The sequence below is a fragment of the Rhipicephalus microplus genome, chromosome 7, assembly GCF_043290135.1.
Source record: "Rhipicephalus microplus isolate Deutch F79 chromosome 7, USDA_Rmic, whole genome shotgun sequence".
NCBI classification, from domain to species: domain Eukaryota; kingdom Metazoa; phylum Arthropoda; class Arachnida; order Ixodida; family Ixodidae; genus Rhipicephalus; species Rhipicephalus microplus.
The window spans coordinates 69,014,964-69,040,396 of NC_134706.1; the positions used below are offsets into that span (position 1 = coordinate 69,014,964).

Consider the following 25,433-nt stretch of genomic DNA (forward strand, 5'->3'; position numbering starts at 1 on the left):
TGGCTACCTACTACGTACATCGAGGATGCAGGAACCATAGCTTGAAGAGCTTCACCCCAAAAAACAAGAGAAAAGGTAAATTTAGGCAGAACACGTCCTTTGGGCACTGCTATTCGATTTGATGGTGTTAGCGACCCGACCAAGTGGTAGTGCTTATGTAATTTTGGGTTGGGAAATTTGTGATTGGTACTAATGTTAATGATTTTTGATCATGTTGTGCAGTCATCAAGTGACAGACTTGATTTACACCTTTGGTGAGTGCTCTATGAAATCGCCATTGCACGTCAGCATCCTTTATGTAAATACATTGTCTGGCCAGTTTCATATCTCACGTGGTGTGTCACTGAAGTTGCCTGATGCTTTCAACATTGTAAGTGTCCTGCTTTTGAAGCTTTCAGTGCTGAGGAAACATTGCACTGCATCTGACATCAATGCATGCGAGTATTTAACGGCTGTGTGAATTTGGCCTAAGTTATTTGTTCAGATATATGCACTTTGGTGTATTCCCAGTGACTCGTGATAATCTCCTAGTTCTGACAGCGGCCAGTGGTAAGCTTCAAGTTTGACAAGCACTTCACCGTGGTGCCTGTCAGAAGCATGGCACTACTTTGGAGTAAAGCTGAGTGAACAGCAAAATTCTGTGTGCAAATTGAATATGAATGATAGAGTTTGAGTGCAAATTGAATAAAATAATTTTTGAATATTTTTTGAATAACTTGAAGCAAAATTACAGGAAAAATGGTACAGAAAATTTCTAGGCATATTTTAAAATGCAACAAAATGTTGCTTTGCAGTGGAACAACAGGGTGCCGTCATTTTGATGATTGATTGGTATGTGGGGTCTAACGTCCCGAAATCACCATATGATTATGAGAGACGCCGTAGTGGAGGGCTCCGGAAATTTCGGCCACCTGGGGTTTTTTAACAAAACCCCAGGTGGCCGAAAAAAAAAAAAAAACCCAGGCGGCCACCTTGGGTTTTTAACGCAAATCTGAACACATGAACTTACAGCATTTTCACCTCCATTGAAAATGCAGCCGTCGCAGTGCCGTCGTTTTGGGCTTGCCAGGAAGAGCATTTCTCCGTCTTCAAGTTTCCCGCTTCAGCTAGGTCCTCCATTCAGAAACAAGTGTATAAAAAGCAAATGTTCAAAGTGAATTTCGAGGCCTCTTATTTGCTGCATCTGTTATCTTGCTCCAACACGCCTTACCATTGGTCTGATGCTTGCTACGGGAGAGCATCGTTTGCTGCTTGCGCATTGCGAGGTCGTGGCTATCGACCATCGCACTACTTAGTTATGCATTCGCACTTGTACTGTGTTCATGGGTCGATTATAATTTAAAATATAATTATGCTCTAGTTTGGCAGCTGCAAGTGGGAGCTATATAATAAACGTATGATAGTGCGCTGTGCTCATTGTGGACATCGCGGATGCATGTCTTGAAACAAGTGTACTCGGCGTCCACTCGTAGGACTCGCGGTTAAAGGCTCTACTTATCAGCATTTCAAATCTTGTGGCGAAGACGATCACGAGGCAACTTTTTGTACTTGTGATAGAGCATTAAATACTTTGAAACACGGGGCATCGGGACTAGGTGTACCGTGACTGAAGTTACTGCTCAAAGTCGTGGTTAGGCACAACTCTCCTCACGCTTGCTGATGCACGAGACAAATCCAAACGGGCAAGAAAATTGTGCCAGCGGACATGTGAAAGCAATGAAGGCGTAGTGTGCTACTTTATGGGTATTTTACGTTATGGGCACTGTGTATGGACATTTTACGCATTGACAGCAGACCCTGGCAAAACTTATTATTGCCCAGTGGCTGCTCAGAGCACCGGTGAAAGTGGCTAGCAGTTTTGCATCTCGGCACCCTAAAACGTTTGGCCAAGCATGCTGCATGCTGATTCAAGCTCATTATGAGGCTTGTGTGAATAGTGAATTTTACGTTCGAAGTGAATGGTGATTTGGTTCAAATAATTTCGGATCGAATTGGAATACTGGTGTATATCACACTTTGTAATGAAAAATGAGCATATTTGTTATAACCCAACTAACCTGCACAATATCTTTTTAAGAATTTAAACAAGGCCCGTGCAACTTCCATTTTTCTTGGTTCAAAGGAAGTGGAAGCAACTACGAAAAGCAGCAGGATTTGACTTTTGGTAGAATGCAAGTGATGACTTATGTAAAATGCTACATTTTAAAATTTACAATACTTAGAGTGTGTAAGCCGGTATAGCAAAAATATAAACTTAAGTTACTATGATGAATCGATGTGAGAGTCATATCATACGTTCATTTAATATTGAAGTGGTGCTTTGCGACTGTGCAGATTTTTTTTTGGATAGGTGTTCTCACAACTTAGCACCTCTTTACTGCAGTGAAACCACTCTTACAGGGGGTTTTACATTATAGATTGTTCGTCTCGAATACTCAAAAATTTTCTCTACCGTAAAAACCAGAATATAGGTCGAATTAAAAAAAAAAGCACAATGAAATGTTGACTCTTGTCTTATATATTTGTCACTGGCAGAAAAAAATGTGAAAGTGTTGTGACAATGGGCAGCCTAGGTCGAAAGCCTCAATAGCCATCGTGAGCGTCAGCAGCAGCACCGTTGGGCTAGACTAGGAAAGGCCAACAGTGTTATAGCAACGCCATTCTGCCTCGGTTTCCTGCTGTCTGTCTGCTGTTTCTTTTTCTCTCCTTCCTTCGGAAATGAGTGGTAGTCGACGGCAGTTTACGATAAGCTCTAAGAAAAAAGTTATCGAGTATGCCGAAGTGCACGGCAACCTGGTGGCACAGTTGGAATCTGTTGCATCGGATAAAAGCGTCTGATACTAGAGGAGCAAAAAACAGCGCATCACATCCTGAAAAAAAAAAAGAAAAAGAGTTTCTTGGGCCAACTGCAGCGCACCCCGAACTGGAAACTCGCCGAATTTGTCCGGGAGCTGCATGCAAGGTCGCGACCCGTAACAGCGGAGTGCATCCGCGTGAAAGCTCTCGATATAGCGCGCGACTCAGGGCTCAAGAGGGTGTTGTAATTCAAGGGATCGTCATCGTGGGCGTGCCGATTTATGAAGTGGAAGGGCTTTACGCTGAGGCGGCGTACTTCTGTTTTTACGCAAATGCTGCATCAGTAACGCATTGGATGGAATGGAGGACGATGCACTATGGGACATTACTAGTGAAAAATAGACGTCGTGGGACTCAAGTTTGGACAAGTCTGAGTGACAGCACTTTGTGGCCATCTGGTGTTTAACTGCATTAGATTGGTGTCCAAATAAAAATAAATGTCACCACAGTGCAGCTGGTTGTGTGTGTGTATTGGACAAGGACAAGAGTACTTTGCGATTTTTAAAGATTTATTTTTCAGAAATTCCAAGTTTGTGGGTCGACCTATATTCCGGTTTTATGGTAATTCAAATTGGAATCGAAGATAATTTGAATACTGTTATATTCCTTCGATTATTCCTGGAATAGAAAAATTCTGGTGTTAATCAAATAGCAAAAACTATTTAAGAAATAGTTGAAAGTTCAAATATTCATGTACCCCTACTCTGCAGTCATCAGTGTGGGTGACTATTTGCATAATGTTTTCACTTGGGATATCCTGCACCATAAACTCGAAGTAGTAACATTTTGAAACCTAAATAAGTGGTGGAAACAAAGGATCGTCTTTTCGTATCTCAGGCTTTGACTGGATGGTAGGTTATGTTAGCATGGGTAAACTTTTGAATTAAGGATAGATTATGAACAATTCGTCGTGGCAAGGGCCCAAACTTTTATTCATAACGGCGAGATGCTTGAATTGTGTTTGTGCTTAATGAGAAACATGGCTTCTATGCGATGGTTGTGTTATATTTCACTACCACATAATTTCTTAATGGGGCTATTTAAAAACTTTTTATTATGAGTGTGCATTTATTTTTTTCGAACTGTTTCTTGCTTACATGTCTATCACTGATTTTCACCACTATTCTTTACTTTCTTCCTATCGTATTTTGCAGGCACCGTGGTCTTTCACATTTTGGGTCACGTACGAGGAGTTCAGGCGTTTCGCCGGCGTCCGCTCATTTTGAAGATGGGCCCCGTGCTGACTCCTTCGGACCTACAATCCCATGTTCCTGTTTGTCTTTGTTTTGCGTTGTTTTTCATTCTTATTGGAAAGAGATAAGAGCGACGTGTTGCAGCTCTTCATTGAAAGCTGCCGTTGGCACAAAGTGTGCGCAGTAGTCTACAACCTTACGTTCGTTAAGTCACCCCATTGTGCACTTACAAGAATCCATGCAACCCATCACAGTCTATTTAGTTATCGTTTTTCCCGTAGTGGTTATTGTTAGTGTTGTTTTGGATGCGTATGGAAGTTTGCTGATGATGGCTTGGTTGTGGCAGGTGTGGTTTATACGGCAGCAGGTGTGTTTGCCTCCTATTGCGAAAGCTCTCTTGCGTCTGTATAGTCCACCTGTGACGCTAGAGCACTTGGTGGTACATGTGCACGTGACGTAGCTGTTTACTTGAAGAAATTGTGACGTTGAGTATGATCAATTTTTGTTGGCCATTTTCTTACTATAATCCTCAGGAAGCATTCACGGCGTTGCGGCAATCGATGATTGAAAATGTTTACAATGTTCTTGCTTTGCTGTGACTGTAAACGGATGCAGCTGCTGCTGCAGGCTTTTATTTTTCTACTTGGCGAGATGCCGACAAGATGGTTGAGTGGCGTTCAAGTTCTTTAACACGTCTGGCAACAATGAGAGTTATGTACTGTTGCGCTGTTTCTTGCCATAAATAGGTGGCAGTGTGATGCTTCATGTCTGGGAACATTGAGGAGGGTTTGCTTTGATGGGCTGGCAGTCGCGACTGAGCTTCGTAACATTTATTTTAGGGCACTGTGTCCTTTGTTCCTGTAGTTCTGTGTTTCTTTGAGGCTTGCTCTTTTTTTATCTTATATTGCATCCTGATCAAGCTTCCTGTAGTTGTCGAAAGTGTGACTGTACTGAAATAGTTGCCTCTGGCATTTTGCATTGCACACAACACAGCATTGTAAAATGTCCCTTCTACTTGAATATGAAGAGCTAACTGTCCACTTAGGGAGTACTTTTTAATGCCAATATGTCAAACTTGTCAGACTGGGAATACAGTCACTATTATACAGCGTATGCACAGATGAAAAGTATGGTAAACGCGTTCAATTCGAATGAGCAGTGTTCAAAAGTTAGGGATGTTTTGTACAATGCATATGTTTTTGTGTCATATCTTGCATATCAAAGTGTTTCTTAGTGTTTACATTTTTTCAGTGCTCATAATTCCCATATTGAGAGCGTTTGTTGCTGGATGAAATGTCATTTCAGTACAACTATTTCGCTAAAAAAACGTGCCTCTAATGTTTAAGGCGGCTTGTCTGTGCCATGTTCTGTGCTGCAATGATCGTGTGGGTAGCGTTTCTCTTCTGCTTATAACTACGAAAATGTTATAAGCAGTATATGCTAAGCTGAAAGTGCTCGAAGTTGAATGCCTTACTGTTGAAAGCGTAAGAATGAAATCTCTCTCTGCAGCTTGTTTATGGAAGCATGATAGAGGCACTGAAAGTTAGCCTGTACTTTACTTCGCGTATTCTGGAATGTTCTTCACTGGAAATTGAGTCGCTTGTGAGCTAAAAGAGGCTGCTTGTATAGTCTGGTTAATATAGATTTTTATGGCACTAGTGTCATAGAGAAGTATGGGAAGCTTAAAGGTATGCAACTAGAAGGAAGTGAAGAGTATACATAATACATTTTGATTTGTGCTGCCATGAAGACTGCATACTTTCTTGGCGTGTCTTGACAGACCCAAACTTTTTTTTTTTTTTTTGTTAGAGATGAAAGTCACACAGCACTCCAGGAAAGAAAATGTTTTGTCTTTGTTGGGTAGGCAGGTTTAGTAATGGAGCTGTTCTTTAGTTCTGTTAACGTGTTTTGAGCTGCGTGCTCGTTTAAGTTGTCGGTATTTTGCAGCGATTTACACTTGTTACAACTACATAGATACACTACCGAATGTACGGAAAAAGGTGTTGCTTCAGACATGTTTTAATGTTTGGGCTACTGCACGCTGCCGATCTCAAAGTTGCATGGTGTATGTGAGGCGTTTGATACGAAACCACCCGAGAATAAAAAAAAAGAAATGGTTTTTAATCACAGCGTGTATTATGAATGTTTGTCTGAACCAGCATGTCTTTCAGGAAAGTTTATTTCGGTGTTTCTTCGTAGATGAGGCCGCCCGACGTGTTCCGAGAACAAATATCTTGGGTGGCGTTCTTAAGTGCTTAAAGTGCGTTTCAGTGTGGGTTGCAAGCAATGCTTTATTTCCAAAATGTTTTTGTTGTTGCTGTGTTTGGCCAAGTGCAAAGTTTTATGGCAGTTCCTTCATTTGGTGCCCGCTGCTCTGATGGTTAAGGGACCTACCATTTGACTTGCTTAAAACATTTCTGAGACTCACAGTGTGAAAAAGTGCAAAAAAAAATGATGCATAGAAAACGTATGATGATAGAAAACGTATTCTGGTCTTTCTGTTATGCGTCGTATTTTCACAGCTTTTCACGTCGTGAGTCAGATTCATGACTTGAAATATACAGGAGCACCAACTTCACCGCTGTGCTATGCGTTCATTCGGGACAAACTGTGCTACGTGGATGCAGGGATCCAGGTCTTTCCTTTGCTATCTCCCTCCGCTTTGTCCCACACTTATGCTCATGCTTACTCTTTTCCTTGCACATTTACTCTCTCACTTTGTCAAGCGCCATCTGTCTAGGCACACAGAAATCATTTTGTGCATGCTGTATGTGCTGGGAGTCGGAGGCACGCTGCTGACGACAATATGGACAAGCAAGCAGACGCAGAAAGGTGGCTGAACACAGAGACCCCACCCGTGGCTCTCGTCTGAATACCAGCATTTTTCTCCCCGTCTTTTTTTTTATTGTGCCATCTGGAAAAGATTCTGTGAAGCAAGAACCAACATTGCAGAATGTGTTCCTTCCCTACAAGCAGAGTCGCTCTTCTTGTTTTATCTTACTCCATGGTCAAAACCAACTCGCCCAACTTTCCATTGTGCTGATTACTATGACATCTCTCCATGTTTGTATGCATGTGCAAGCTGCAAGGCATGTAAAAATCAGCATAGTGTGTATGTACACTTTACACTTATTTTGTGAATATGTAAATTTCCTGTGTTTGTGTCACTCTTGTGAGAAGCGTAAGATTACAGAGGTATATATATATATATATATATATATATATATATATACACACATAAGCCTTGACAATGCAGTGCCTAGGCAGAAAGTGAAAGTGAGAGCATTATCAGATGGATGGCAGTGTGTTTCACTTTTGAACGTACTCGTTCGAACATGGTGACGTATTACGAGAGAGCCCTTCGATTGTAGCACTTGCATTTCCTTTTTGGGACAACCGAGATTCTGGAATGCATGGATCGATAAGACTCTCTACATGACAGGCCATGTTTTTCTTTTTTTCAACTGACCAACAGTGTCTCCAAGAGTGTTGTCTTTTTGTGAAAATAAAAAACTGTCAACAAGTTGTGTTAAATCTGCCTTGTCTGTGCTCTGTTCATACCCTGATATATTAGTTGTTTCGAATGCCTCGCAATCGTAGTGAAGGAGCCGCTTACGACATGTAGAAATTTTCTTTCTTCTCTGAGAAGTTGGTGAGGACTAAGCCTACATATGTGATGAGCATACCTGAAGGGATTTTAGCGTACACTAGTTTATTAACCCGACAGAAGTTTCAAGTGTCATGATACTCCACCATTTGTTAGCTTTCTTGTGGAAAAGTTTCAGAGAATGCTTCGTGCTGGTGATGCACAACAACGTAACTTCTGTTGGAAATACCTTTATAAAACTCACACAAGCTTGTAAAGATGTGTTTTGAACAATTTTGCGAACTGTCACATTTTAGCATGCTGTGCGAGTGTGCTTATAACAAGTGAGGCTTAACATTCCAAAACTGCGATATGATTACAAGAAATGCCACAGCGGAAGGCTTCGAAAATTTCGACCCCTGAAATTTCTTTTAACGTGGACCTATGTCTAAGGACACGCGCTTGTGGCGTTTTCGCCTCCGTAGAAAATGTGGCCGCCGAGGACGGAATTCGATCTCGTGACCTGTGAGTCTGCAGTCGAGCACCTGAGCCGCTAGACCACTGTGTCACGTTGCATAAGTGTGCTGTGAAAGAGCTTGTGCACGTATTCACATCGGTGACGTGATTGCTTTTGCTAATTTTGACAAAGCCATTTAATCAACTTCGTTGTTTCTGGCTTCTGCATGCCACACGTGAACTAGTGGGGACGTATTTGACAATGAAAACCCCGTAATTTGGACTGCCATTCAGTCACATTCACTTCATAGCGAAATATGGAGTAAAGAGAAGAAAAAAAACTACAATTGCTTCTAGAGGAAAATCGTGGCACATAATGACTTCTTTCAGAGCGTTTTAGAACGTGTTGGTAGATGGCAGTGTAGTTTTTTGTGGGCAAAACTCGCGCCTTGTCGATTTCGTTACATTTACTTGTTAACAACAGTTTGCCAAATGGAGAAAAGCCAACTCATTTAACCATTAATGATACCAAAAAGACAAAAAAAGTTTGACATGCCACTCTAGGAGATTAATATATAAATGTACAAAACCTGCTAGCACATTTTATTCGACCAGAAATCTGCGGTGTGAGTGCTATTAATTGCTATTGTGCTAGAGTCTAGCTGTGAGTTGCATTTAGAAAAAAACTTCATCATTGTACATTTCTGCTAATGGCTGGTTTCAAGGCCAATACCCCATATTGGGTAGGAACCAGAAAGTCTAGGTGCAAGCAAGCAACCAAGCTAATGACTGGTCAACACTATTAGATTATCATTAAGCTTCCTGAATCTGCACCTACGGCAGGCTTATGCTCTTATCTCTATGTTATTTCACTGGTTGACTTGAATTGTGTAAATAAAAACATGTATATCTATACAAACAAAATGGCTGCCATGGCAAGATGAGTGTACTCCTTTGTAATTTTTTTAAATATACCAATAATGATGTCAAGCAGATAAACACACACAATGCATGTTGCACTAGACGTATTTATTCTTTGAACGCTCTAATAGTTTGCCACAAAATTTCTAGATCTGCGAAACGAGCCGGAACGTCTGTCCCTGGGGTTCGGGAATGACGTGGAAGTACTTCTTGTACAGGGCCTCCGTGTTTCGCCCTTCGTAGAACTTCTGCACGCGCGGGTGGCTGAAGTCCAGGTCCACCTTCTCTCGCGTCAGCATGACGCGTCCCTCAACGGCGGCGATCAGTGTCTGTCGAGTGTGCCCAAACACCACCTGCATGCATGCGAGGCGTTGGGTTTCGAACCTGGAATCCCATGCTTTGAAGCCGAGCGTCTTACCAACTCTGTTGAACGAGGGTGCTAGCAGAAGATCAGTATATCTGAACCATATGAATGCATTGCACTGGTGATGCAAAAAATCTAAAAAAACAACATATCCTATCAACTAGGGATGGGCAAATAGTAAGCAAGTTCTACGTTGCGAAGCGAATTCAAAGCTCATCGTGACTTGGTTAAATAACTTCAAAACAAAGAGTACGAATTTCATAGACAGAATATTATAAAGAAAAATCACCATTTTTGTCATGAACAAACCAACTTGTACAATATTTTCAAGAATTGGAAGTAGGCCTGTGTGAATGAAACTTTTTTGTTTGATGTTCAGTGGAAGCAACTTTGAATAGTAGCAAGATATGCGTAACAACAAAAAGCAAGTTATAGCTGATACTATATTGTACGTTTTAAAATCTCCGTCCAACTTTAAAGGGCCAGTAAACAACCTCGATGTCCAAAAATTGTTATAAAAAAATATGGGCGCTTGTGTTTTGTGAACATGTTGCTGAAAGAATTTTGCAAATACGTGCTATATTAAAGAAGTTACAGGGGTAGAACATCGGTTTCAACTGGTTTCAAATTTTTGCGCGGCCTCGCCACCCTACCCCATCACAGGGAGGGGAAGGCGTAGCCAGTCGTCGTGACTGGTTTGGACCAATCGACGAGCTGTGTGCTGTGTCAAGTCGCTGATCCGCAACTTTGCATCACTGTGTGTGAAAGGAAGATTGGTCAGAAGTACAAAAAGGAGCGCGGGAATCGTTTCTCGAAATGGAAGCTCTGTGTGGTGCTCTAATATTTGGTAAACGTCATCGCTGCGGTCTTTTCTACGAATTGCCAAGCTTCTTTGAGGAGTGTAAAAAAAATTGGAGTCTGTTGATTGGCTCTTTAAACTTAAAAAAAAAAAAAAAAAAGATCAACTGAAGTGGAGGTAATAAGTGCATTTAACAATGAACTGCGATCTCGCAACAGTGTGGAGATTACCTGTATAGGTAGTTTCATGGCATAGCACCCCTATACTATACTGTGGTGCAACCATTTTTACAGAAAATTATATGTGCTTAATTACACATGTATTCCTTCATTCAGAATAATTTGAATTTGTGTCAAAGCAAATGCGAATAGTGGGTCAATTTTTCTAATATTCAAAGTGCCCGAATATTCGCCCATATCTACTATGACCACATTGTTGGAATGTTTTGTGACAGCAGAAGCAAAGCCCTCTCTGGGACACAGGTAAAGATGTCAACGCACTTTACTAGCGCCAGAAAAATTCAGACTTCTCAAGAAATTTAATGCCAAACATTCGTCGCAATGCTCGGCCAGATTACGATCAGACATGCACAAATATTTGAGTAATCTGAATATTCAAAGAAATATTACAGTATAGAATCCACTACAATATGAACCTAAAGTTTCTTATATTTCTAGGAATTCTAAACGAAGTAATTCACTACATGCAATGCCCCCCTTCCCCCCCCCGAAAAGGTGATCTCCCTGGAGTGTGGCACAGCAATGCTGTAAACTGGCTATTCAAAGGCAATTTGCACTGCTGTGAAGCTACATTTGAATTCATCCTCTCCCCCAGTTTTTTTGCAGTTTAAAAGTGTTATACGGGCTTGTATGTGCTAAGTAGAGCAAATTTCAAAACCTCACATTTTTTGGCTTTTAACTTGCACACTACTTTTATTCACATCTGTTGCAATTCGAAATTGCACCCACTGTACTTCAAAAAAAAAAAAAAAACATTTGCAACAGCCCAGTTATAGTACTTAAAAATATGTGCAAGTTGGCTGTGCAATAGTGATTTGGTCGAACAATTTTGAAGTGAATTGTGTATGTCACAAATTATAAAGAATGCTCATTTTTCTTCATAATATGTGACATACACAATTCAATCTGAAATTATTCAACTGAATCACTATCCGATTTGAGTGTAAAATTTACTGTTTGCCCAGCCTTAATGCTGATGAATCCAGGGTCTGTAGACGTGCTTTAGTTACTCAAAATTTCCTCTGTGACTGGGGAATGATAAATCTGATCGAATCAATTGAACAACAGACTGATCAATTGCCAGGCATTCTGCAAACTGACATGGTTAGACAAATGCAAATATAATTCTTGGAATTTCCCACTCACTCAACGAATGAATGAATCAATAAATCAATCAATCGACCAATCAATCACTGGACTGCTACTCAGGTCATCTAGCTAGAAAAATGACAATTTTAGTCCCGATTTCCTGGAGTTTTAATGTATGAATGAATGAACCAATAACTAAATCAACCAGTTACCAATGATGTTTCTGAAGTCACAATGGCTAGACAAATGATAATACGAAGTCCTGACTTCTGGGCATTTCACATTTTAACAATAGCTGTACTGTTTTTTCTAATTGATTGTTATGTGCTCTGTGTCTGCAAAGTATATCAGTATAATAGAACCATGTGTTTAGATAACTAAACAATGAAAGCATTATGTGCTGTTCAAATGAGGTTCTCACATTTAGTCCCGGGTGAAACCTAAGTCGGTTCTGTTTGACAATCACGTCTCCTTTGTGCGCAATCATGCCATTGTGAATGTAGACATTCAGCTTCTGGCCTCTTGCCGTGGGACCCTGGCGGCAGGCACGGTTACCCTTGGCAGCACCTCGCACGCACTGGAGCTGCACTACACTGGTGCCGGGCACTCCGACTGATGCTGCAAGAAAGGTCAGGTTGACATATGACCATGACAGCATTGGCCCAAGGTAATGTTACACGTGTTAGGCTTGCAAACCATAAAAGAGACAGTCAGATATGAAATAAGTTTAAAAGTTAAGGGTTAGCACGTTAAGCAAGGGAGCAAAAAATATAAAAATGGGGTAATGACAGAAAGGCTTAACGAGAAGAAAAAAATTCAGTTTGCTATCCTACCTGGGCCTGGGCAGCTTGAAAGTAGAGAGTTAAATAGACAGCACACACACACACTCACATTGTGTCACTATAAAGAGGAAATCCTTAGATGCCTCGTCAAACGCGAACATTGACCATCGGCGTCAGCAGTGTCAACACGAGTGATGCATAAAAACATCGTCATATGACAGCATCACCACATGGCATCACTGATCACCAGATTATGCGACATCACCACACGACATCATTGCTTGGTAAAACGTGGGCCAATCAGGGAGGCAGTGAGAAACCGGGCGAGGTACGGAAAGCTTGCAATGCCTTCAATCCTGGACGCCGTGCAAAACTATACTAGGTGCATAAAGCTTTCGGTAGTGGGTAGGAGAGAATGAATACAATCAAATCTCATTATAACAAACTTGAACTTGCCACGAAAATATTTTGTTATATCCGGAAATTGGTTATAAACATATATTTGCAGCACTGTATCTATGACAGAGCTATACTTAAATTACTTTGTTATAACCAATAATTCGTTATATCCAGGTTTGTTATATTGACGTTTGAGCGTGCATCGACTGAGAATTGAAAGAAAATAGCTTTTTGTTTGAGTCGTCTTAGACGAATGCATAAAGGACGCTTTGAGAGTTCAGGCCAACTGTCTGCGCTATAATTTGTGGACCGTGAAAGCCAATTCAGGCTTTCACGGTCCACAAATTATAGGGCAGACAGTTGGCCTGAAATCTCAAAGCGTCCTTTATGCATTTTTTTGGTGCGTTTACCATTAATAAAAAAGGGCATTGATGTTTCTGCTGCCGACAGCTGCAAAAACTTATAATGCCTGCATTTCAGAATGGTTTTCTCGAATAGTGGTCTTCCATTAAAACGAGCTAGTGCGATTGTATTACAGTGATGGCTGTCACACACACACAAAAAATGAGCTAAACAGTTTCCTCCATGACCACAGTTGTCACACAATGCACTGCTGGCTGTTTCAAGTCGAGAAGGTCGATGTGTAATAGTTACCGGGAACGGAGCCTTCCTTCTGAAAAGCGATTTAATTTGAGAGAGGGACAAACAGGGCTTGCTTTTCTTTTGCGACACCGGATGTCTGAAGTATCACAAAGCAGGGTTTCAAAGCACCATCGAAATTTCCAACCTTTTTGTATCTGTCAAAGTACCCAACTTCACCCTTATTAATTTTTGTCACCCATCTAGCACGGAAGCAACGTGGCCAAGCTGGTTGAGGTTCATTCTTATGTGTAAAACAGTACAAGTGAACAGGAACAGAAATCAGGAAGAGGAAAAAAATGACCACTAGGTGGTGTTATTGCGTTTTGTGCTTGCCACTGGTGTGCCATTTTTTCGCGTTTATGTTCTGTATTCAAAATGAAACTTGTGTAGCACCTACATCTTTCATGTTGTCAGCTTTCAATTTTAACATTACAATGTCCTAGTCATCTTAAGGGGGCCCTGCAACACTTTTTCAGTGTGGTAAGAAAATGCCGCCAATCTGTATTCGGAAGCTCCTATGAACAGTCCAGCCAAGCATTATAGTGTAGCATGCAGCCTGGAATTTAGAATAATTTTTCAAGGTCAGATAGAAATACTGCCCACTTCTTTCTACAAATGATATCCAAATAACGATGCCATAAACAAAAATTCAAGTCCACTTGCTGCCGCGAGCAGTGTGTGCTGCTTAGTTCCGGCGGCCGCCGTGAGAGGCTGCCAGAAGCCCGCACTCGCAATCACATCGAAAGGTATGCTGCACGTTCAGTAAGAGAGAGAATAAACGTTTATTGTGCGCAAATGCACTGTGTATCCACAGTGGGTGGCCTCGTTATTCCAGGTAGCTGTGGGCCATCGCTATCTCTCGCGCATGTTGAACCAGGCTTCAGCTAATTCTTCAGGTCTGGGTGCAATAACTTGGCCTCCCACTGCTGCTCCATTAGTGTAGCGGTGCTATGGTTTAGCATGCATCTCCATATCATATGACGTATGGTGTCTGGGACATCACAATACTCGCAAATGTAAGAGTGCTCAGTCGGCGAGACGTGGTGAAGTAGTCTACCATGAGGAAAAAGAAAGGACGCTCAAGGTCGTGAAGCACGCGAGATGCGACCGCTTTCCTCAGTACCAACCCTCACCGCTTAACTTTCAGTGCACTCGCCGGGATGAGAGAAGATACACAGAAATCACAGCATGCGACAAATATTTTTAACTCCTCTCATACTCTACTGATTCTAAATATTTTTGCAGCAACCGATTCGTGTGGCAATAAACTCCTTTAGTGAAGCCATTTTATGATTACTTGGAGCAGTGTTACAGGGCTCATTTTAACAGAGACCATCGTGACTCGAGGATTGCAACCTTTTTTAATGTTGCCAAACTTTTTCTCGGATGAGACAATGGCCTATGGGCAATCGCCCTATATCACAGATACATGCGGTGCTTTTTGTTTTTCTGTGCAATGCATATTTTTACTAAGCATAAGAAGTTACCTAGTATATATGTTAAAACAATGATCAAGTGCAGTAGATCAAGAAACACTATTGTTTTAGAATGCTTCCCCTCCACGCATGTCCAAAGTTTGAATGTAGTCTCAACACGAGAACAAGGATGCATTGCACTAGTTGGGTTGACATGATGGTATCGTATTTGCTCGATTGTAACGTGAAGGTCGACTTTTGGTAGCAGAAATCTGGAAAAAAAAACTAGTAAATATAGCAATTTCCAGTGTAGAGAACGAGACAATCGAAGAGTCAAGGTAAAGCACTACAGTGCTACAAAAGCTTTCTTGGGGCATCTTGCAATGCAGTGCATGGAGTGGCGATTCACCATGAGATTTGACAAAGAGACGCAAGTTGTGATATGCGGGAGTGAGTAGTAAAAGAGGCAGAGCAATGCTTGCTGATAGGTGTGTAAGCGTTCCCATGTCTAAAGCCCTATATGGAGGCCTCGAAGAAAAGAATGTTTAGAGAATTTACAGGAACACCTAATCCTTGGAATAAAATTCCTAAGTAATTTTTTATCCATGACTTTTAAACTTATGGTTGGTCAAGTTAAAACTTGCGGTGGTTTTGATATATTTATTTCTGGACATAATGCAGGAAGGGAAGCCTCAAACCAGTTTTGTAGAGATAAAAGTTCGATGGCGAAACATCACAGCGCAATTTTACAATGTGGCTAAGGCGGTTAAAGTATGCCAACTGAATCGACAGTTTAGTACAATTCTGAAAAAGAGAAAACTTTCTAAACTTAAGTAACCGAAGCAAAAGCCAGTGGAACATACATAGTAGGGTCTACAATGGTACAGAAGTGTGTGTAGCCCATACCACACCCTTTTTTGTCTTCAATAAAAGAAAACTGAGGCACTTATGAAGAGTGTTCTGAAGTAAACTCAGCAAAAAGGATGGCACCGGCACCATGTTTTGAAAAAAGGGATTCCTAATGATTTGAAAGAAAAAAGAGAGCAATAATCATATTAATGAGTTTTTGAGAGGTTTGGCTGCAGAGGTGCAAATATTGCCGCACGCATACCGCGAGAGTAGACAATGCAAATATGTATAAGCTCTTCATAGAAGGCACAAAGGAAAATGAAGAGGAAGTAGCTAGCGCGTGGTGTTAGAATCACCGGCCTGTTGCTTTTCCTCTAAATCGACGCGTTAAGCCCCGTTTTGATGTTGAAGTGGTACAGAAAATGATGTGCCCCAACAGATAGGAAGACGGCAGTACAGATTATGATCAAGATGATGGCTTAGATGCTTCATGTACTGAGTACCGAAGCGTATATGTCTTGGGCCCAAAACTGACACTACGTCACAGGTGCCTATATAGTAATTGCATACAAGCACACATTCAATGCATGTACCAAAAATTTTAGGCGACTAACCCATTCTTTCGCATTACGTACTGTGATGGTTGTGATGAGTGCGCCATAGGGGCAAAATCGGAGCGCACTACTGACTGAGAGAAGTGAAGAAAGAAGACTGGTGTTTGGAGCGTGTGCGTGGCCAGCTTTGATTGTTGTCGAGGCTGTGAACTTCGTGCCCAGGGCCCTCGCTTCGGTCGAGCATGACCTGGACGTCAGCAAGACGTTTTGGTGCAGCACAGAGTCATCGAGCTTGAGCCAGCGAGGGACACGACAAGGCGTGTACGTACTAGGGATGCTACAGCGACGAACTCTACGCCATGTTGCTCAGTGCTGTGGTCATCGCAACGAGAGGTTGCGTGGGTGCTGTCGCCGAGAACTCATTACAGCGCGAGTGAACTGCGTTGAGTATTAAGACTGAGACTTCCATCTAACAGGGGACGAATTTATTGTAGACTTTTTATCTTGTGAACTTTGTACCACTGCAATTTTTCTTTTAGGTTTAATGTCCTTGTCCAATACAAACATCTGCCTACTTAGGCTGTCTTGAGTATATGATGACTTGGGCCCATTGAGTAAACCCCTCTCCCCACCACAGTACTTAGTGAGAGAAATATCATGTTGAACAATCTAGCCTGAGAACAAGTTCTTTTCAAACAGCAACCAGTTTATTTCAGGAATTGGAACATTTCCGTTCTCACGCATTCCTCTCACACCATAGCTCGTCCAAGGGCATTCCAAGTTTTTACAAAGAAGCAATGTAAAATCACAAGATGAGAGCATATGCGATCATAAGTGAGCACCAATTGACAATATAGACCACTTTATGTTGAACATCTCTTCAAAGTGAGTCACACAGCCAAACTGCAGAAGTGCATGGAGAGCTTTGGATGGTATTCACTCTCAGTGATCAGATAAATGTTACAAAATTTGAAAGCAAACAATTTATAGGTAGAAACTTCGACACATTGTCACATGCGGTTTTTGAAGCTTAATACTAGCTACGGTTCTGCATTCTAAAGCTACAATAGAATTAAGAGGTATGTCTTAGAGGTGGGCTCCAGATGTTTCAACCACCCGAGGTTCTCATGAACCTAAATTTAAGCACCTAGGCATGTTGAATTTTGCCTCTATCAAAATTCAGCTGCCACTGCTGGGATTCAATACCGCTACTTTCAGGCTAGCATTCGAACACCATAACACATGACCACAGCAGTGGGTTTAACGTTTGTTTGCACGGTAGAGACATGCCATGTAGTCGGTCATCAGTCAACTTTATGAATCCCTTTTCGCTGCAAGAAAGTTTGTCACTGAATAAATGTGCCAATGGTCTTCTCTGACATAGTAGTGTTGTATTGCATCACCCACGTACCTTTGATCTACTAGCCTCTTATTATGCCCCAAACCTTACTACTTACGCTACAGCTGTGCACAACAGTGCAGCTTATTGCATAAATGTGTGATCCATAAAATAAGGTTTGATGCAAGTTATTCAATGGCAAAGCATGCCCAGTGGGCCTACAAAGATGCATTAAGCATACATAAGACGCCAAAGGCAGCTTGTGTGATTTTCCACAGACCCTCTATTCGAGTTTCATTCACATTTGATGACATGTACCAGTGAGCCTTGGGATAACATTAAGCCAACGCTATCAGTTGATTAGATGGTGGCTGTGTTCTGTCATGGGCCTTTTGTGGGAGCTGAGAAATCTAAATTTTGGGTCATATCACCTGTACACTTAAGGGGATACAAAAGAAAAATGCGATTTCCTCTGTATTAGCAAATTACCCTTACACAATAAAAAAACTAGAATCCTTGCCAAAAATAAGCTTGGCAAGCAAGAAAATATGGAAAAAGAAGATGCATGTGATGACACCACTTTGAAGCTCCCACACCAACTTGCTGAGATGTTGCAGATTTAAATTGATTCATTGTTTCACTTAAATGTCCCTTTAAACCCATTTCTTCTACCTGTAATATGCCTTGTGGTTAAGTGTCATATAAAAGCAGCTCTCAATATTTTTGCAGAAGATATTTTGCTGAGGTGCAGATATTGAGCTCAGTATTGTTTTGATCTTGTTTTAAAGGAATTAGCGTATGATTGGTGGTAGAGGTTCCATAATACACAAATTGCATACAACAAGTGTGTTCAGAGGGGCTTGGGTAATGAAGCAGGGCCCCAACAGTGTTAAGCTGGCCTAACAATTCCTTGCCGAGCAGAACATGAAAATTAAATTCTTTGGTTTCACGATCCAAAACAATGGTACAGCCATGGGTCACATTATTATGGGGGAGTCCACATTGAGTTCGACCACCTGGAGCTCTTAAACATGCACCTATTTATAAGTAGACCGTCGTCATTGCATTCTCCCCTACTGAAACAAGACCGTCCAGGCATAGGAATCGAACCCGCGTACCTATGCTCAGCAGCACAACACGTTGCCTGCCAAACTACCACAGCCGTATCGAGTACAACACGATACACTGAACTCTCATGCTCACTCATAAGCATGCACAGTGCAGATCAACGCATAGTGCAGACCCTGCATTGCCCCTTTGCAGGTGTTCAGGGGGGGGCGGCGCATTTCCTCCACTGCTCTTTTCGTGTGCATGCCCATGCGCCCCGTCATCCTCTATATGCGCGTGTACAATTTTTTAGCATACTATTTAGTCTGAAAAACATGACTCTACACTGACATCCTGATTTGAAATGTGACATGAGCGAGAACTCTATTTGTAATTTTTGGTGCTTTTCATTGCCGTTTTCATTTCACAGAACCAGCAGAAAGCTCTGGGTTCAAAAAATGCCCACAGCTTCCCCTTGCACAACTGGAAACAACTTCAATTTGAATGCACATGCCTGCACCATAAGTGCTTTTGTGACTAGCATGTGCAGTAAGGCCCCCTGTCAAAGTTGAACACTACAATGAGTAGTGTTCATAATGGCAGCACTCACAGCAAGTGGATAAACAATGCTCACTTATGGTACTACTCTGTCGCAAGGAGTAAGAACTGTCAATCACCGGTAGTCCTATGCAAATGTAAGCTCCTACGCTTTTGAATAAGAATAAAATCCAAACAGGCCATGCATGCGATTGTTCCCTTTAACAGTGTACCCACCTGTACATCACTCAACACTGCAGCGTCTCTTTGCCCACATGCAACTACAGTTGGGATACCTCCGGTGAGAAAGCAATGTGCTTACGCACCCTCTGAGTGGTCAGGCAAACTTTTTCAAGGCTGCCACTGTTGCTTGAGATATGTTCTGAGTGTGTCAAAATGAATTGCAGTGATGCACACAAGCTCGAGTCATTGGCAAAGGAACCTCGAAAATATGAGCAAAATGGCACGAAATCGCAGTTACGCTTCACCCAAATGGTCCCACAAGGGCCGTGGAACTCGATAACAGTAGTGTACCAGTCGTGGGTAACCACACACCATTGTTATCAGTGGCGATAATCTCGGGCGATCCCTACCTGTCAACCTTTCCTTCTGCGTGATTTCACAAGGTTATCGCCAGATGCGTCGCATCTACAAACGCCTTTTCTTGCACGCCGTCTTATCACAGATGGCACCATGCCAGACTGCCGTGACCCGTAGGTTCTACGCATATATGGCTCGAGTAAAACCTAAGAATTCTAGCTTCACCCACTCCTTGCTTTTCCTCCCAGATAATTTGCATACATGTTTTAACCAATAGCACTTACTCGTTTTCGTAACATCAAGCAGTTTTCAAGTGTTTCAGATAGTTGACTTTTCAAAACTGACACACATTGGTGTTGCTTACTTCAGGTCAACACTTGAACGTCCTGGTTAATTTTGTCACGGTCTATGACATTGCTGCTCAGCCACATGCAATATTTTAGGTGATGTAATATTTTAGTTGATATTGTATGTGGTACTACATAAGCTATAATTATAATTTGAGTGGAAGTGACCTAGTACATCCATATTTCACAGGTGAAGGGAAAGTGCACAATGGTTTAGTGGGCAAGCTAACAATATTTTTTAGAATGTAACTGACTAAAGGTGGTATTCACTGCCTGCTTCCTTCCAGGCATCGCCATAGCCATTATCATTCAGCAATTTAGCATGTGACAGTTTGAAGTTTAGTGGCCCTTCAATTTACTACGTCGTTTTCTCAGAAAAAAATATCAGCATAACACGTGCTGACGAGAACTTTGATTGAAGTCCGATTCGCGCGAGACCATGGGTATAGCGACGCTGCACTAGTGTTCCTCGCAGATGACGTCATCACGTGAATACCTCAAGAAATCTTGCGAAGGCGTCACTGATAGCGACAGACCGAGATCACTGCCCCAGGCATGCTCAGCTCGAAGTTGTAGTTTCTACAGCAACCACAGCTTTTACGAGACAAACGTTAGCACATTGTGGTCTCGGCACATGTGGTGCCGTGACAAAGGCATTCATCCAGCCAAGACAGGCAAAAACCCATGCTTCCAGAAGTGTTGGCATGCAAAGCTGATGGGAGCTTGGTCCACTGTTGAGATTAGCAAGAGGTGTTTCTAAGTGCTGGCAGCAAATAGAAGAGGGTATGAGATGCAGAATCAATCCTCCTAGACATCAGTAGCTGTATTTAGGAGGGAAAGCTTTCATAACGAGAAAAGAATACAGAGCTTAGTGAGATGCAAAATAGACACAGCAAAACTCAACTAGCTCAAGCACATGGGCGTTACTTGAATTTTTCAAATGTAGTCGCAATTATGAGAGCTAAGAAAACTAAACACAATAAAAGAATAATAACATGAGTGCCAAGTGCTACACAGTATGATTCTGATAAAAATTGGGAGACCCTTAAGCTTCACCTCACCTTTAAGAGTTGAATGCAACAGCGATATTCTGTTTCTAGTGCATACTTCGAAGACTTAGTGTATGAAATCTTCTCGAACTTGCTATGCACCCGCTACGTGGCCTTGATGGTGCAGTAGCGTGTGTGCCTTTTGTAGTGGGTGACTGGCTTTATAAACTATGAAGTCATTATGATAATTCCATGTTCCGACGCGCCATGGCAATGTATGCCTGTACCACGCATTATCATGGCAATAGTTGATTTTGTGTTTGTAACGCATGAGAGCACACGTGTGTTTGTAAAGCATGAAAGTAACTTTCGCTGCATTTCCAAGCAAAGGAAGTTATCTTCATTGTATTCAGAAGCAGAGGCATGGCTGTGTGGTAGAACACCCACTTGACACCCAAAAGATCCGAGTTCGATCTCCACTGGCACCCAGTATTTTTTTTATTTGCAGCTTTTTCGATTTTTCAGTCACGTAAAGATGATTTTTCACTCACAATCAAGGACACCGACATTTCTGCAAAACGAGCTCCTTGAAGCTATTGCATTAAAAGTTTCTTAACTACAATTGACTTATTAGCACAAGATGTAAAATGAAATTAATGCCAGTTGAGTCATCATTATGAGTAGTCTATGTTCATTGCAGGACAAAGAACTCTCCGATGTTCTGCCATTCAACCTAGCCCGGTGCTTCCTGCTGCCACATTAAACCTAGAAACTTTTAAATCTCCTCCTCAGGTGTTTGCCTTTTCTTCGAGTTGTCAGTTACCCCTAATGCCTAGCGATTGTCCTGCTTACGCTTTATGTGCCTGGCTTATGTCTATGCCTTCTTCATTTCAACTGTGATATCCTTAACCCCACTGTTCCCTGACCCGCTCTGCTTTTCTCCTGTCTCTTAATGCAACACCTATAACTTTTCTTTCCATAGCTTGCTGCGTCATTTTAAATTTAAGTTGAACTCTTTTTGTAAACCTTCAGGTGTCTGCTCTGTAGGTAGGTACCGGCAAGATACAGCTGTTATAAATTTTCTTCCAGAGATTGATATGTGGTGTTTAACATCCCAAAACCACCATTCGAATGAGAGACGTCGTAGTAGAGGGCTCTGGAAATTAGGACCACCTGGTGTTCTTTAACGTGCACCCAAATGTGAGCACACAACCCTACATCACTTTTGCCTCCATCGAAAATGCAGCCGCCACAGCCTGGATTTGATCCCGCGACCTGCGGATCAGCAGCCGAGCACCTTAGCCAATAGAACACCGCAGCGGGGCTCTTCTTGAAGAATAGTGCTATACTACCACTCATGATTTCAGAACGCTTGCCGAATGTGCTCTACCCCATCCTTATTCCTCTAGTTATTTTACTCTCATGGTTCATATTACTATCAGTGGAGTGATTCAGTCTAAATCGTGGGGGGGGGGGGGGGGGGGTCTGATGGCAATTGAACTTGCCGACAGGAATTGGGCTCCGCTTACAGTCTGCATAAATGAACCAATAACAATTTTCAATCCCGATCGAGAGTGCAGCGTGTGACAATTGCTGAACGCTTCTTTTCTCACGAACAAGTAAAACTGAGCAGAATGTGCGTGTACATAAGACCGTATATCACCCAAATTTCTATACCCGCCGTTAACGGAACGGTCTATTGATGTCTCATCAGTTTCCCAATTTTGGTTGACGATCAAAGGTGCACGATTCTGCACGCGTTCGATAGGCGTCGAGACGGTTGGTAATTTCCGGCACCCAGTTAGCACATCTAAGTTCTTTCAGGCCGGCGCACGTTCGCGAGCCAAGATTTAAACCCTCATATAATAGCTCATCTAGACATCTGCAGTCTCTTTTACAATTCACCGGGGCGGCATAGGAACAGCTGTGCGCCTGGTACATTTCATGCACGACACAGACGCAACGCTTGTAGTTCACCATCGTTCCTCGCTGTCGTCGATAACGAAGCGTCTGTGCAGTCATGCGACACGTCGCTTTTTGTAACACATTCGTCGCTCAAGCAACTAGCATCACAGAGGCCACTCCTTTCTCGGCACTTTCAGCACCATGGTCTAAATCTTTTAAAAGAAACCTCGGGACGTTCTGATGGTCAAAAGTCGCTCTCACGTGTCCCTAGCTGAAAAAAGAGAAACGATTGCACCACGACTTTGATTTTAATCACTCCGCTTTCTCCTTCTTGTGCCTCTTGTGTTTCTTTTTGGACTTCTTTCTCTTCTTCTTCGAGTGGTCCCGTTCGCAGGTTCTCTCCTCGGAAGCAGTCGCGGGGTGTTCTTCCTTGTTACCCGAGGACGACTTCGAGCGATGTTTGCTTCTGTGCTTGTGCCGCCGCTTCTTTCGCTTGCGGTGCTCGGAGTCGTGACGACTGCCCTCCGACGCGCTCGACGACTGAGCCGGGCTGCTGCTCCTGCTTCTCGACGTCGTCGAAGTCGACGACGAGGAAGAAGAGGACGACGAAGACGACCTGCGACGTCTTTTCTTGCTCTTTGAGCACGACGAAGCGCCGGCGTTTGAAGTGGAAGCGCGTTCCGCCATGACTCGCTCGCGGTTTTTGCGCAGTTCCTCTTCGAACTTGCTGTTGAGGTGTTCCTCCCACGCGGCCAGCGTGCTGGAGCCCTGCTTCTTCTTCTCGATGATCCGCTTCACTTCTTCCCAGGTGGGACGGTTGCGGCTCAGGTAGTCCTTGATGGTCGGCCCACTCGGACCGGAGGGCCCGCGAAGACGCGCCATCGCGATCGGGTTCATGAACGCGTACCGCGTGTCTCGTTTCCCCATCGCGGTGCCGAAAGTGAAGGAACGATCGGAGAAGACTACAGTGCCTCGCCCCTTTTCCGGTCGCTCGACGTTCGACCGGTGCACGGGTAAAGAAAAAACGTCAGAAGTAAACAGAGCCAATAGTTACCTAGTAGCGGTCCTCTCGCAGGCAGCGAGGAAACAATGCGCTGCAGCGCCGCCGCCATCTTGAAGGTCAGAAGAAAGAAAACGGGAAACAAACGTAACAAACTTACAGGCATAAATATTGCAACTGAAACCAAAAATTATCCACATGAAATATTACTTAAAAGTAAAAACTGAGATGAAAATATTGATTTTAATGATTTAGTTTTTTAAAGACATTTCGTTTGTTTGGGTGTCTTTTTTGCAGCTGCGTTTAAACGTTCGTAATGGCGGGCTGCTTGGATCAAGTTTTCGTCCGCGCATCCGATCACCGTTCTTGATCGGTGGCCGTTAGCTGGTATAAACCAAGCGAACCATGGCCACGGCATGCATAATCCTCGACTCAGACGGTGATGACGAAATGGACTGCGGCTCGCGGGAGGGTGGATTGTGCCAAGCAAGTGAGGAACCAAGCAGCCATCCCTCTTCTGCTCCAGCGCGAGACGGTTCGCGCAACGGCTGTGCGGTGGCGGTTGTCGATTTATGCAGTGATGGCGAAGAAATAAATGATTGCGAAGACCTCCACGTGGAGGGCCCGCCGTCAAAACGCCGCCAAGAATCGTCACTAGAAAGTGAACGTCTCGGCAAAGAAACGGTGATGAGTTCAACTCCGGCTGATGCACCCCGGCGAACAAGGTAGTTCCCTTCTAAACAACGAACGTGGAATGATTTGATTCTGCTTTGATTTGTCGTGCGAACACTAAACAAACATTCTCTGCGAGTGTACGTTCGATAACACGGGTGGTGGTAGAGTTACGTTTTGTTGCGGAATTGTTCGTGACCTTACTTTTGTAGCGGGGTGTGGTGCGTGCAGTAAAAGCATGACGTAACCTGAGCTCCTGGTTGTTTGCCTGCACACTTTCCGAATGAATATCTCATAATTTGTGTAACCCTGTAAGCTAGTAAAGATCGATCCGACTTGTGACCTCACGAATATAATTGGCTAGTTGCGATATCTGCCGTAAAGTAATTAATACAAACGTAATTAGTGAGCCACCCCGAATCGACTTATGAGCTCGACTGTTATTTTCAGACATTCACCGCCGCTAACTGCCCGCTTTGGTAAAGGAAAGGATTTCCTTCTAAACCCTATCTTTAAAGAGGCTCGCCTGAAGCTACCCTTTGCCTGATTAAGCTTCAACTTGTCCGCACGATATGCGTTTTAGTGAGTACAAAGCTTCGAAAGCCCTACATCAGTTGAGTGGTCACATAAACTTGTTTTGTGTAAAGTACCATTGTCTTTTTTCCTAGTGCTTGTATATTAAATTATTCCTCGTACGATATGTGCTAACTTGCTGAAGTTTTTATTTAGCGGGAATCCAACTTAGTAGGGGTGAGTTCTCACTCATGATCATGTTTGTGTTATTGTGCTGTTACAATAGATGGCTTGCACTGATGTCACTGAAACAACCATGCGAGAGCATCAACATGATGGGATGTGGACTTTGTGACGTAACGTTAATGCTATCAATACTTTGCATGCCGGTGCCTTTGTT

General features: G+C 42.7%; 4 protein-coding genes across 6 annotated transcripts in view; 2 read left to right on the forward strand and 2 right to left on the reverse strand.

Moving 5' to 3' along the window:
* Positions 1-7,583, forward strand: part of Ucp4A (Uncoupling protein 4A) — a 53,030-nt gene extending 45,447 nt beyond the window's left edge. For both annotated transcript variants that reach the window (XM_037430582.2, XM_075869253.1), the window contains one exon: positions 4,011-7,583. In XM_037430582.2, coding sequence (XP_037286479.1) covers positions 4,011-4,082 — 72 coding nt within the window. In that variant the 3' untranslated portion in view covers positions 4,083-7,583. The remainder of the gene's footprint in view (positions 1-4,010) is intronic.
* A 1,516-nt stretch (positions 7,584-9,099) lies between these two features.
* Positions 9,100-23,977, reverse strand: mRpL27 (mitochondrial ribosomal protein L27). Its single transcript, XM_037430581.2, has 3 exons — positions 23,903-23,977; positions 11,925-12,121; positions 9,100-9,365 (listed from the first exon to the last, which is right to left on the reverse strand). Exons 1-3 carry the CDS (start codon positions 23,958-23,960, stop codon positions 9,159-9,161), a joined length of 462 nt encoding a protein of 153 aa, XP_037286478.1. The 5' UTR covers positions 23,961-23,977; the 3' UTR covers positions 9,100-9,158.
* LOC119179497 (uncharacterized) lies at positions 21,412-23,896 on the reverse strand. Its single transcript, XM_037430580.2, has one exon. The coding sequence runs from the start codon at positions 23,773-23,775 to the stop codon at positions 23,161-23,163; it is 615 nt and encodes a 204-aa protein (XP_037286477.2). The 5' UTR covers positions 23,776-23,896; the 3' UTR covers positions 21,412-23,160.
* Positions 23,895-25,433, forward strand: part of mms4 (Methyl methanesulfonate sensitivity 4) — a 50,726-nt gene continuing 49,187 nt past the window's right edge. The window contains exon 1 of one of the 2 annotated variants that reach the window (XM_075869252.1): positions 23,895-24,573. In XM_075869252.1, coding sequence (XP_075725367.1) covers positions 24,254-24,573 — 320 coding nt within the window. In that variant the 5' untranslated portion in view covers positions 23,895-24,253. The remainder of the gene's footprint in view (positions 24,574-25,433) is intronic. The other variant, XM_037430265.2, reaches the window with a different exon arrangement.